This window comes from Pipistrellus hanaki (genome assembly GCF_964339955.1).
Source record: "Pipistrellus hanaki genome assembly, chromosome: 12".
NCBI classification, from domain to species: domain Eukaryota; kingdom Metazoa; phylum Chordata; class Mammalia; order Chiroptera; family Vespertilionidae; genus Pipistrellus; species Pipistrellus hanaki.
The window spans coordinates 55,281,773-55,296,093 of record NC_140514.1 but is presented as its reverse complement, the minus strand read 5'-3'; the positions used below and the strand labels follow the sequence as shown (position 1 = coordinate 55,296,093).

Sequence of the window (14,321 nt, the reverse complement as noted above, 5' to 3'; positions counted from 1 at the left end):
GTAGTTGGGTTCCCCCTACTTGACTCATCCTTAAACTACTTATAGTCTCTGGGGAGTGACATGCCCTCTCAGAACGGACTCAGGGAGTTGCTCCTCTGCATGAGTTTTATCCCTTTACAGGGTCTTATATGTCACCGGATCTCTTCTGAGGCCTGGTACTCACCGCTTCCCTCTGTTCTAAACAGGCCTTCCCCACTTTCCTAAAGTTAAGGTTAGTGCTACCCCTGACATGGGCATGGTCACACGGGCCTGCAAGGCAATACACTGCCAACTGTCTCAATAGGAGAGCATCAGCTCCTAGTTTTCTTTTATAACTGAGATCAAAACCTGATGGGTATTTTTCCTTGCCCATTTGGGCACCTGCCCTTTTGGAAGCTAGGTACCCTTTATTTCTTTGGGGATTTAACCCTATATAAACCCCTTCCAGGACAGCTAACATATGGCTGTAACAATGACGCTTAGTGTGGGAAACTGGACATTTGCGAGTTACTCTCAAAGACTACTAAAGCCTGTAGACCACATGTGTCAAACACAAGGCCCGCGGGCCAAATCCAGCCCGCCAGGCCTTGCATTGTGGCCCGCACCGCGCTGTCATCACTGCACTCCGCTGTCAGTTTATGACATTGTCAGTTTATGACTGTTCAGTAAACCATTCGGCCCGCGATTTAGGCTGGATTTTAGATTTTGGCCCCTTCTCTGATTGAGTTCGACACCCCTACTGTAGACCAACATAGGTCCATAGTAATTGGTGGCAGCTGCATTTAAACCTGCAAGAGAATTAAAGGTTAAGGCAATATTTTAACACAAAGAAACATAATATTGGCACCGTGGCCACCACAGGCAGCCACATCCTTTGCATTAAACATGACACAATGTTTTCATGGTAAAGCTATGAAAAACACCTCTGAGGGAGGGTGACTAAAGTTCACTGTTGACCCTTTTATGCAAAAGTAAACTGTCCTGACTCTCTGGAGTCATGTTTATAGAGAAGGCACCAATCAAGTTCATCGTGCAGTTTTCTGTAAGTCACGGTTATCTGCGAAGTGCCATTGGCTCCTCCTCACCAGTCACCTGGACATCTGTAGGGCTGTGTGCAGGGGACTATGCTTCACTCTATCCACAAACAGTCTGTTCAATCTCCTTAGAATGTATTCTGGCACGGGAGAAAGTTGCTTTGCTGTACACAGGCAGCTTAACCTCTATACCGCCGGGCTTGGACATCTGCCCAGAAGCGGCAGTCCGCATTAGCAAGTTCCTCCTGCAGTCTCCGGTGCTCCCAACCGGGTGTCAGCCTGTGCCTCAGTCAGACTCCTCTCCAGGAGAGTCTAAAAACCCTGAAGGCTCTCGGGTCCAGGGACAGTGTCTTCCCTCCACCTCTTCTGTTAACCCTGTGTGCCAGTTCCAGGGCCTGCCATCCTTGTCTCTTTGGCTTTAAGCCTCCAGCCTAAAACAGCCAGGCCCGCAGCTAGAAACAACTTTGCATATTGCAAAGGACTCTGGAGGCTGCAACCTGGGCATCAGCCCCTCCCCCCCTCTTCTCATCTGTCGCCTTTGTGGCAGAGCAGCAACCAGGCCTCTCCCAGAGGAATTACATGACAAGTAGACAGTACAGCTGGAGGGGACATCTGCCCTCCTCGCCCAGCAGCAGCAGCAGACCCTGGCAGCTGTGAACCTTTGAGCACATTTGCAAACAGGGAGCTTTCACTAGCTCCATTGCTGGCTGCTTTCACAGATCCCAGGGCTCACTGATTGTCTCCCTTTAACCAGCAAACCAAATGCTTAAGTCCTTCAGTGCGTGTTGTAAAACAGTTATAACTCACGGAGGGTCAGGTCACTGGCATCCCCGGCCTCTTACGGCAGCTTCCGCTTCTCCCGGTGGCTACAGGCAGCTTGGGTGTGGATAGCAAATGGCACTGATTGGGTTTCTCCTATTAGTCTTCCTCAGTAATTTGGTATAAGTTATTTACACTTTGTTTAGAGAGGCAAAATGCAAATTATTTACTTTTCCTGGCTTACTGGCCTGTATTCTTTAATTAAATTCCTTTTAATATTTCTCTTCTTCTGATGCAAATCAAAACAACAATGCTGTACCAGCTCACACCTGTCAGAACATCAACAAATCAACAAACGACAAGTGTTGGCGAGGTTGCGGAGAAAAAGGAACCCTCCTGCACTGCTGGTGGGAATGCAGACTGGTGCAACCACTGTGGAGAACAGTGTGGAGTTTCCTCAAAAAACTGAAAATGGAACTTCCATTTGACCCAGTAATCCCACTCCTAGGAATATATCCCAAGAAACTAGAAACACCAATCAGAAAGGATATATGCACCCCTATGTTCATAGCAGCACAATCTACAATAGCTAGGATTTGGAAACAGCCTAGGTGCCCGTCAGCAGATGATTGGATCCAAAAACTATAGTACATCTACACAATGGAATACTATGCTGCCATAAAAAAGAAGGAATTCTCATCATTTGCAGCAACCTGGATGGAATTGGAGAACATCATGCTGAGTGAAATAAGCCAGTCAATGAAAGAGAAACACCACATGACCTCACTCATTTATGGATAATAAAGAACATTATAGACTGATGAAACAAAAGATAGATATAGAGACAGTAAAACAACAAGCAGACTGTCGAATTACAGTGGGGAGGGTAGGGAGATCTGGGGGAGATAATAGATCAACCGAAGGACTTGTATGCATGCATATAAATACTACCAATGGACACAAATCTTTATTGTTCATATTATTACAAATGTTCCTCTTCCCCCCGCCCCTTGCTCCCCTCCACCAGGTTCCCACCCCACCCTCTACCCTTTCCCCACCCCCCATTGTCCTCATCCATAGGTGCACAGTTTATGTTCAGTCTCTTCCCACATCCCCTTCTCCCCTTTTCCCCAAGAATCGTCAGTTCACTCCCCTTCCATACCTCTGATTCTATTATATTCAACAGTTAATATTGTTCATCAGATTTTTTTTAAAATTTCCTTGGTTTTTAGATTCACTTGTTGATAGTTACATATTTGTTGTTCATAATTTTTATCTTTATTTACTTTCTCTTCTGAAAGAACCCCCTTCAGCAATTCATATAATTCTGGTTTGGTAGTGATGAACTCCTTTAGCTTTTTTTTATTAGTGAAGCTCTTTATCTGGCCTTCGATTCTGAGTGATAGCTTTGCTGGGTAGATTATTTTTGGCTGTAGGTTCTTGCTATTCATCACCTTGAATATTTCTTGCCATTCCTGTCTGGCCTGCATGGTTTCTGTTGAGAAATCAGCTGACAGTCGTATAGGTGCTCCTTTATAGGTAACTACCTGCTTTTCTCTTGCTGCTTTTAATATTCTCTCTTTGTCTTTTGCTCTTGGAATTTTAATTATGATGTGTCTGGTGTGGTCCTCTTTGGATTCCTTTTGTTTGGAGTTCTGTGAGCTTCCTGGACTTGTAAGTCTAATTCTTTCACCAGGTGGGGGAAGTTTTCTGTCACTATTTCTTTCAGTATGTTTTCGATATCTTGCTCTCTCTCTTCTTCTGGGACCCCCATAATTCTGATGTTGGTTCGCTTGAAGTTGTCCCAGAGGTTTCTTACATTATCTTCAATTTTCTGGATTCTCTTGTCTTCTTGCTTCTGTGGAGGAGTGTCTTCTGGCTCTTTATGTCCCAAATCTTTGACTTGATTCTTGCGATCTTCCATTCTGTTTTTAGGACTTTGTATAATATTTTTTATTTCAGACAATGTATTCTTTATTTCTTGTTGATCCCTTATCATTTCTTATTGATTTCTTATTAATTCTAGATGATCCCTTTTCATATCCTCATAGGTCTTATCGACCTTTTCTAGGAAATTCTTGAAAAAACTTATAAGCGTAGATTTGAACTCTATATCCAGTTGCTTTTTGTCCTCCATTTCTTTCGTTTGTGAGCTATTTCGATGTCTCGGCATTTTCGCAGCTTCCCTTATGGGGGGGGGGGGGAGAGGGCGGGGGGGGGGGTGAGGGGGTTTCAGGGTGGAGCCTACAGCCTTGGCTTCCATCAGCCCCGCCCTATGCGGTTCCTGAGTCTCAATATTCCTTAGGGCCCTTCAGTAATCGCTGCAAGTGCCTCTGGGAGAAAGGTGCCCTCAATTTTCGCCTGCTACCAAACAGTCTAGGCTCTCCCCCAATGGGCCCGGAACTGGGGTTCAGTTCAGTTGGAAGTGGAGTTGGAGGTGGTGCTCAGAGCAGTCCGGAGCTTTTGTCTCCTTCCCACCAGGGCAATCCCGCGGCACAGCCAACCGTCCCTTCTCTGTGCGCAATGTGCACACCTCTGGGACCTCCTTTCGCTGCTCCCCAGGGGTTCCACCTTACAGCCCAGCTCCCTCTGTTTGAGCCTGGGTCCCTGGGGTCTGGCCTAGAACTGGGGTTCAGAGCAGTCGGAACTGGGGCCCAGCACAGTCGGAGCCTTTATCTCCTTCCCACTAGGGAACGCCAGTCAGGCACTCAGCCACCTTGCCCTTCCTCTCCGCGCGCCGCGTGTCTCCGTATCTTAGGCTTTTACAGCTCCTCCGCTCTTCCTTCTGGTTTTCTCCTTGCTTCTCATTGTAGAATTTCCAGTCAGTCGACTTTCCTTTAGTTCTGGGTAATGTCCATTTTATATTTTAGTTGTGTTTTATTGAAATTGTTGTGTGCAGCTGCGGCTAGGTGTTTACCTGTGCAGCCATCTTGGATTCTCTCCGGGTTTGCCCTATCTTTAAACAAGTTAAACAACAGAAAGAGATAATAAATACTCTCACGTGTACATGCAGACGGCACACAGTAGCTTTTGTTTCACACAGGCTCTCACACTTACAGCCATACACCAGACAGTCTGAGTTTTGACTTTCACCCACAGAAAGTCCCTGAGGCAACTGTTTTGCCTAAGTAGTGTTCAGCTACTTCTTTTTCTGCCCCTAAAGGCATGCCTGAACTTGGACTGCACATTAGTAGACTCTCACTCAGAGTTTAAACAGTCCACCCAGGTCCTTACTGATTTACCGGAGTAAGTCATATGACTTACCGGGAAGTAATCAAGCTCCCCTTCCACTCTCTCAGAGTGGGCCTGGCTGCCTGGAGCCCCTACCTTACCGTTTCTGAAGACAGGTCCAGAAGTGTCCACTTTCTCCAGATGCTGGCCGGTCCTAGGCGGAGGTCTGGGAGTGTCCAGAGTCCCCCGGTTCAATTCTGCTAAATCAGCAGAGTAGCACCTCACAGAGGCCTATCTGACACCCCTGGGCCCCAAACCCAGCCCACTCCCTGGAGGCCATTAAGACCAGCGCAGTTGGGCTTCCTGGTCAGGGAACCAGATGTTACAGAAGACGGGAGGAAAAACAAGCAATACTTAGAGAAATGGAGTTACACAGATTTGTTATGCTGGCGGGCTCAGAGCAGAATATCTCTCTCAAATTCTGAGCAACAACATGGAGGAAGCTGTCCCTTTTTATATCTTTCCCAGACCTTTGTCACCCAAATATGGGGTTTTCTGGTCCCTTTTGCAAGTTCTTAAAGATCCCCGTGTACTGGGGCTTTGATACCTCAGCCAAAGACCTGGCCTGGCGCCAGCACTGATAACTTTGTCTAGGAATGATTTATGGCCTCTCTGAAATGGGAGTAAACAGGTCTTGTGTGACCAGACAATTAAAGGGGCAGTGACTAGCCCTAGCTGATTTGGCTCAGTGGATAGAGCGTTAGCCTGTGGACTGAAGGGTCCAGGTTTGATCCCAGTCAAGAGCATGGACCTTGGTTGCAGGCATATCCCCAGTAGTGAGTGTGCAGGAGGCAGCTGATTGATGTTTCTAACTCTCTATCCCTCTTCCTTCCTCTCTGTAAAAAATCAATAAAATAAACTTTAAAAAATAATAAAGGGGCAGTGACTGCACTGAGATTGGTAGCCTCCCAAAATGTCTCTTTTTCCCCATCAATTTATGTAATTAGTTGCTTTAAAAAAATTTTTTTTATTGATTTCAGAGAGAAAGGGAAAGGGAGAAAGAGATAGAAACATCAATGATGAGAATCATTGATTGGCTGCCTCTTGCAAGCCCCACACAGAGGATCGAGCTTACAACCTAGCCATGTGCCCCGAATAGGAATCCAACCAGGAATTAGTTGCTTCATATATGTTCCATGACCGAGGATGGAACCTGCAATCATGGTGTATCAGAATGATATTCCAACCAACTGAGTTACCAGGCCAATGCTTGTACTTTGTTTTTAGTCTCCTTACATCTGGAGCTATTTCTCCCTACTTTTTTTTTTTTGTCTTCTTTTGACACTGTTATTTTGAAGGGTATGCACCAGTTGCTTTGTAAAATGTAATTTGTGAGGCGATAGAATTAGAGGGGCAATGACTAGCCCTAGCCAATTTTATGACCATGTATGTATTTGATAAGTATGTGTATGCATTTTTGAATGTTTACTTTATTCAAAGGCTTAAATATTTAAGGAATATGGAACTGGCTAGGAATCTATATAAGAATTCTAAAAACCTTTGGAAGAAAATGCCATAGACACATAAGGAGAAAAAGTAAATAGACTAGATTATGTAAAATAAATCCAAAATGATGAAGAACAGAACATTAAGGAGAGAGAAGAATGTTAGCAAACTGAGAGCAAGAGAGGAGAAAAAAAATGGTGGGAATGTGTGTTTAGTACTGTGATCCCTGTCAAGAATTTTGACCCTGTCCTCATACCTCTCATTATCTTGGTCCAAATATACCTTTCATAGTTATAAAAATGCTCAAATAAATATTTATGCACAAATATTTATGCTTATATCTTTCATATAAGGTATATGAATGCATACTTTTAAATACAAGTATGTATTTAAAAGTATGATTAAATACATACATATAAAAATACATACTTTTAAATACAAGTATGTATTTAATCATAAGCATCTATCATTGTCCTACCCACAGTGCAAGTGCTAAGGCTGAGAAGAAAGAAACTGTTCACTGTTTCTGAGAAGTATATGAGCAGTACAGATCTATTCGGATTTGGTGCGTTCTGGGCACAGGGGACAGCTCTTCTGCCAATAACCCTCCACAAAGTTCCTCTGGATGACTGAGAACACTGCAGCAACTTTCTACTTCCAAACAACTTTGAGCATACTTCCAAAAATATAGGCAAATGAAGTGTATTAAACAGCTTGATATTACTTGTGATTTAAAGTTAGTTGTTGATATGATATCATCACAGTATAAATTTCACACATAAATGCCATTTTGCCCTGTGATTTTAGCTTGAATTCATTAAAAAACAGTATTAAGTTTGCAAGAAAAATTAATTTCTAAAGTCATTCAGTGTTCGATCATCGTAGTTTAAGGCAGTTCTCATTTAGAAAAAAATTTTTAAGAATGTTTTTTATTAATTTTTAGAGAGAAAAAGGGAGATGTCTAGAAATAGAAACATTAATAAGAGAGAAACATTATTGTTTGCCTCCTTTACGCCCCCTACTGGGGATTGAGCTCAAAACCTGGGCATGTGCCTAAATGGGACCCATTTAGACACACCGGCTGGGCTCATTTAGAAAAAATTTCATCTCAGCTCCAAGATAAAAAAAAAAAAAAAAAAAAAAAAATTGCACTAAGACTTTACTACCTCCAAGCCACCAAACTGATGTGTGGAAGGGCAACTCAGGACATTGAGCTTCTATTTCTGAACCAAACTCACCAAACTAATGATTTAGAGAATTTTTTATTGATTCTAGAGAGAGGAAGGTAGAGAGAAACACAGATCAGTTGCCTCCTACATATATTCATCTGGATCAAACTCTCAACCTGGACATGTTCCCTGACCCGGAATCAAACTTGCCACTTTTTAATGTGAGGACAATGCTCCAACCAATTGAGCCTGTGATGAGCTTTAAGTCCATGAGAGTGAATAAAGGTCACTGTCGACTTTTGTTCACTAATACATATGGATTCAAATATTTTCCACAAAGTATCTGTTGATGATTAATACAATGAGCATAGGTTTTAATCACCTTACAGGCTTTGTAAATTTGTCCACCTCAACTTTTTTCTTCTTCGCATATATTTTTACCACCATTGGTTGCAACACTTGTGCAGCTTTGTTGCAGGTTCCATTTAGGGTTGTACTGAATTAATGATTTCTCAACTCCTTTGAAATATTCTTGCCTGAGGTTGTTTCATGCAAATTAGTCATAAGTCTAATTCTTCAGTAACTACAAAGTCTGCACTGGCTTCTGGAATAAACAGCAATAACTGAGCTGTATCAGTAACTTCTGCCAATTCATCAAGAACCAAGGAAAGCCACTCAAAATCACTGGCCTTTAAAAAATTGTTGATGTTTCTCCCAATATTCTCAAGTCTTTGAACAACTGTTCTCACCAAAATGCCAATATAATAGTCTTAAGCAAATTTTAAGTTTTGTGGGCCCAGGCAGAATTGAGTAGATTATGTAAGTATTTACTTCCTATATCCTTTATAATATACTTTTAAAAATGATTAAAAAAACACACACACACACATTTTATTTGAGTGGAAAACTACCATATTTCATTGCTTGGTGAAGGTAAGTTCCACCACAGTGGAGTCTAAGCACCGCTACAGTTTACTCATATGTCATTTGTGTACAATCACCAATTAACATGACTGACAAGGTGGCCCAATGACTTGACTTCCTACTAGTTCCATTGACTAAACCAACAGTCATTTCACATCATGCCAAAGAAGAAAAAGCACCAAAAATACAGACTAACAAATGTCCACTCTTTGAGTTTTTTTGTGATTGAAATGTTTAATAGTTCTCTAGCTTGGGGTCTCTAATTCTGTTTAACAACTAACTTAATTTCTGTGCAGATTATAAACTAGCAAATGTCTTCTAACCCCCAAATACTTCTAAAACAATCCTGTATTTGATCACTTAGCTTTAAAAACCATTGGTTTGCACACTGAAATGTTTTTTTTTTTTTCATTCCAACATTGTCATGTCATACATTTTTAAACGATGGAGAATTTCATGATCATCACTTGAATGCTTAGTAGCAGCCTGCGGTCCGTTACTTTGCATTGCAAATTTCTAAAGAGGGATTTTGGAACTTTAGTCTTGGTCATCCAGAAGACAGTCTTTCCCGCTATGATGAAACTGATGCTTTTGGAAGTACAAAGTTGTTGGGGGGCCCTTCTTCACTACCACTGGAGAAGGAGGCCTGAAACTTGTTCTTTCAGCCAAAGAACTTTAGTTACTGTCAAGAGATCATCCCTTCCTTTTCTCCTTGTGTGGTTGCCACAGGACAGAAGGCTGGGGCTCTTCCTGATATCTGAAGATCCTTTTCAGGGAAATCCATTCTGCTGGTGTTTCTTTTTGTTGTTTTTACATTTTTATTGATTTCAGAGAGGAAGGGAAAGGGAGAGAGAGATAGAAACATCAATTATGAGAGAGGATCATTGATTGGCTGCCTCCTGTGTGTCCCCTCCTGGGATTGGAGCCCACAACCCTGGCATGTGCCCTGGCAGGGAATCGAACTGTGACCTTCTGATTCATAGGTTGATCCTCAACCACTGAACCACATTGATGGGGCCTACTGGTGTTTCTTAATGCTAATCCTAAGGCTTGTCCCACCTCCACATTTTATAAAGTTCTCTTTTATACACCTACCTCATAAGCAGAGCTACCATAGGTTTAGAATTCTTTTTCTTTTCTTTTTTTCTTCTTTTTTTAAAAATGTTTTTATTGATCTTAGGAGAAGGGAGAGGGATAGAGATAAAAACATGGACTGTCTCCTGGAGCCCCCGACCCAGGCATTTACCCTGACCTGGCATCAAGGCTGACCTCTTGGTTCCTGGGTCCACCCACGCTCAACCACTGAGCCACCAGGCCAGGGGGGTTAGAATTCTTATTCCCAAAGGGCGGGGAGGGGGAGTGGGTTGGAAGAGGTTTATGGGGGGAAAAGGAGGGACTATGTAATTCTTTCAACAATAAAGATTAAAAAGATTTATTATTCCCACATGGCTAGCGAGTGGCAAGCAAGGCCTCAAGCCAGGTCTTTGGGGGCTGTGTGACTGGTCCAATATGAGAGCCAGAGGAGCTGGGGAGAAGCGCCTGAGTCTGGGGGTGGGCTGGGAGTGATGCTGACAACACACCCGACGTGTACCATTCTGGGCAGGCCCCAATGGAAAGGACGTTCCCCGCATTGGTTCCACCATCACCCTTATACCTAAATCCGTATATTCTCTATGGAACCGAGCTGAGGGAAGCAGTGCCCCCTGGCGCCAGTTCAGGAGGCTGAGCAGCTGCGCCGTGAGCGCCCCTTAGTTATGGGTCTGGGGCCGCCGCTGTGCGCTCTCTGAGCAAACACTTGCCAACCGGAGCCTTGATAGAAGGTGGGCGCCGCGGCATGCTCCGCTGCCGGGGTTGGTGGGAGAGGCGGGGCGGGGCGGGACCTAGCGGCGCTGGGCGGGGCCTGGACGGGGAAGTTGCCGGGCGGGGTGGGCGGGGCCTGGACGGCGGGAGTGGCGGGGCGGGAGTGGGCGGGGCCTGGACGGCGGGAGTCGCCGGGCGGGGTGGGCGGGGCCTGGACGGCCGGAGTTGCTGGGCGGGGCCTGGACGGCGGGAGTCGTTGGGCGGGGCTGGCGCCCTCAGAACCGTGTGCCGTGCTTTGGGGTCCCAGCGGCCGGCTGCGCACAGGCTGCCGGACCCTCGGACAGACATGGTGCGCTCCCCGGGAGAAGGAAATGGGGCCACTCCCGCGGGCGCTCCCGGCGAGGAACCAGGAGCCTCCACGCTGCCGGGAAGTAGGCGGGAGCGGTCCGGCCGCGCTGTCTCTGTGAGACCGTGTTCCCGCTGACACCGACGGTGAGGAGCCTAGCCCCAGGTCCCGGGAAAACCCCAGAGGATGGGCATTTGAGTATTCAGGTCTCGGGGCGTGGAATTTTGGGAGGTTATGAATTGGGGAGGGGGCACCCTGCTTTGAGTCAAAGCCCCAGGGTACCTTGTAAGTTTTAACAGGGCTCAGGTGAGCCTGAGCAAGGCCAGGTTCCAAAGGGAGGAGAGGTCTGGCTCAGGGCCCACTCGGGGCTTGGTCCTTCATGATCGTGCTAAGCCCAGCCAGCTTGTGAACTGTGGGTGAATACAGGAAGCGCCAGGCCTCTGTGGTGGGTGGGGAGGCAGAGGAACCAACTACTGTCAGCTGACGGTGGCCTTGGCCACCCTGTTCTTCAGTTTCCTGAGCTGAAAGGCGCAGCCTTGCCTGCCTATGGGCCCCAATGAGGCAGCAGCACCCCCATAAGACCTCAGAGAGCACAGCAGCAAGGGTGGAGGGGTGGCTGAGCACTGTGCCTCCCTGGTACTCACTGGGAGTTGGCCCACTGGCACCAGGGAGAAGAGGCTGGGTTGTTTGATGACAGTGGGTGGCAGAATTGAGGATTGTGAAGTCATAGTGTAAGTGGGATGCTACAGGTGGGGCCTGGGGCTGACTGCCTGGCAAGAGGAAAGGTATTTATTGCCCAGGCGGACCAGTACTTCCTGCTCCTGGAAGGGAGCCTCTGGGATCCACAGGGCACACCTGTTGCCATGGTGGACTGATGAATTGGGTAAGGCCACCCTACCACCAAGATCCCTCTCCCCCACCTACACAGGAAGGGAAGCAGTCCCATGCCATTCTGGAAGCCTAAATGCCACCCATGCCATGGGGAAGGAAAGCAGTAGAGAGACTGAGTGGCATATCCTGCTGCCCCCCTTTCTCCCAAACCTCCTCCTGGGCAGACCACCCAGACTCTGCCCAACCCCAGCTCTGTGAGTGCTGTGTTATCCTGGGTGGTTGGCTTCCAGGATGTAGGGCTCCAGGGCCTGGGAATATGCACTGGGGAGCAGATGATCCTGAGGATTACCACTGACCCACCCCTACTTCTCTAGATGCAGAGGCCTCCATGGCTGTGCTAAGCCTTCTGTTCTTGGCAGTGATGTATGTTGTTCACCGCCCCCTGATGGTCAGTGAACGGATGGACCTGGACACACTAGCCAGAAGTCGGCAGCTGGAGAAGCGCATGAGTGAGGAGATGCGCCAGTTAGAGATGGAGTTTGAAGAGAGAAAGCGAGTAGCTGACCAGAAGCAGAAGGTGGAGAACTTCTGGAGAGGAGACACATCCAATGACCAGTTAGTGCTGGGAAGGAAAGACATGGGGTGGCCGTTCCAAGACGAGGGCCAGGAGGGACCGCTGAGCTGGATGCTGGGAAACCTGTGGAATGCTGGCCTCTTTTGCCTTTTTCTCATCTTCGAGCTTCTGCGACAGAACATGCAGCACGAGCCGGCCTTTGATTCCAGCAGTGATGAGGAAGAAGAGGAAGTGCGGGTGGTGCCTGCCACCTCCTACAACTGGCTTACCGACTTCCCTTCGCAGGAGGCCCTGGAGTCCTTTTACAAATGCTATGTCCAGAATGTCATCCGGGACCTGCCCTCCACCTGCGAGTTTGTGGAGAGCTTTGTGGACGACCTCATTGAAGCCTGTCGGGCACTCAACCGCCAGGTGGTCAGCCCCCAGGAGGCTCGCCCGCAGCTGGAGGACTGCCTGGGCATCGGGGCTGCCTTTGAGAAGTGGGGAACCCTCCATGAGACCCAGAAATTTGATATCCTGGTGCCCATTGTTCCGCCCCAGGGCTCCACATTTGTGCTGGAGATGAGGGATCCATCCCTAGGCCGCCGCTGTGGCAGTGTGCTGGTAGAGTCGGAATGCGTGTGCAAACGGGAGAAGCTTCTGGGCGATGTGCTGTGCCTGGTGCACCACCACAAGGACCACTCGGCCCTCATGGGCAAGTGCAACAACTCCATCAAAGCAACCCTCTGCACCGGCTCCCACCTGGACGTGTGCAAGACCGTACAGTGGTTCCGGAACATGGTGGGCAAAGCCTGGGCCCTGGTGGCCCACAAGTATGACTTCCAGCTCAGCCTCCCACCGTCCACCACATCCTGCAAGCTCAGGCTGGACTATCGCTCGGGCCGCTTTCTCTCAATCCGCTTGGTCCTAGGGGTGCAACGGGAAGACACCTTGGTCTACCTGGTGAGTCGGGCCCCTGACCAGGAACAGCTCACTAGTGTGGACTGGCCCGAGTCCTTCGCAGCCTGTGAGCACTTGTTCCTGAAGCTGGTAGGGCGATTTGCTCCAGAGAATACCTGCCACCTCAAGTGCCTCCAGATCATTTTAAGTCTCCAGGATCTTCAGAGCTTACCCCAGGGAGCATCCTGCCCCATCCTTACCTCTTACCACTTCAAGACAGCCCTCATGCACCTGTTGCTGTGGCTGCCCCTCACGGACTGGCAGCACAGCATGCTCTCCCAGCGGCTCCAGGACATCCTCTGGTTCTTGGGCCGTGGCCTCCAGCAAAGGTCCCTCCATCATTTCCTCATTGGTAACAACTTCCTGCCCCTGACCATCCCGATCCCTAAGAAATTTCGGAATGCCGAGCCTGTCAATCTCTTCCAACACCTGGTGCTAAACCCCATGGCGCACACACAGGCGCTGGAAGAGTTCCACAACCTTCTGACGCGGGTGAAAGCTCTGCCGTGCGCCCCGTTGGTCGGGGCACATTAATGTAAAGGCCCTTAATAAAGGGGAGAAGGTATTTGTGATTCTTCAGGCTGCAAAAGAGTTTATTTTTCACATACATCATTGGTAGATATGCCTTTACTTTATCATAACAACATTATGATAAAGACACTTTAAAGAGTATGTGAAGTAGTCACAAAGATGGGGTCCCAGTGGGTCTTCTGAGTTTTTCTTCTCCTGACTTAACTTGCATCCTGACCCACAGAGAGACCAGGGAAACGGATGTTGTGGGGGCATCTTGCTGCTAAAGAGTTAGATCCAGAGGTGGCTTGGGAAGTTGTGTTTTGTATCAACACTGGAAGTGAAAGAATCAGAGAATACCTCCATTCCAGCTTACTCCTCATATTTTAGGAGCTAATTTTTCAGACTTTCACTAATTGAAGATACAACCAAGATGTTCATTTTCTCTTTTCTTGATTTAGTCCAATCTTTATATCTCAGTATTATTGTTTTTATGCTTCTGAAAACATTCCAATACTACCCAAATAATTTATTAGCATTGATTCACAAATATCAAGTCAGTAGTGACCTGTCCCATAATTGAGATAATGTATTTACTAAAATTAAAGAGCAACATCTGATGACCTCCTCCGTGCCTGGAAACAACATTATAAAATCCTTAGCAAGGATGATCTTTTGGGGGCTCTGAGATGAATAATTGTTTCTGCAGGGAGCCACTTGTTTGGTGAATGGAAAGTTCTAACTACCATGTGTAGCTCTGCTTTTCTCAGCTTGGTAAC

General features: G+C 46.8%; 1 protein-coding gene across 2 annotated transcripts; it reads left to right on the top strand.

Annotated features, from left to right (window-relative positions):
- Positions 1 to 10,562: 10,562 nt before the first annotated feature.
- Positions 10,563 to 13,606, top strand: ITPRIPL1 (ITPRIP like 1). Of its 2 annotated transcripts, none has more exons than XM_084900773.1 (2): positions 10,563 to 10,834; positions 11,894 to 13,606. In XM_084900773.1, the coding sequence occupies exon 2, from the start codon at positions 11,908 to 11,910 to the stop codon at positions 13,564 to 13,566; it is 1,659 nt and encodes a 552-aa protein (XP_084756899.1). In that variant the 5' UTR covers positions 10,563 to 10,834; positions 11,894 to 11,907; the 3' UTR covers positions 13,567 to 13,606. The 2 variants fall into 2 exon arrangements, with proteins under 2 accessions (XP_084756899.1, XP_084756898.1); XM_084900772.1 differs by having other exon boundaries at positions 10,601 to 10,834; positions 11,939 to 13,606.
- Positions 13,607 to 14,321: the final 715 nt, after the last annotated feature.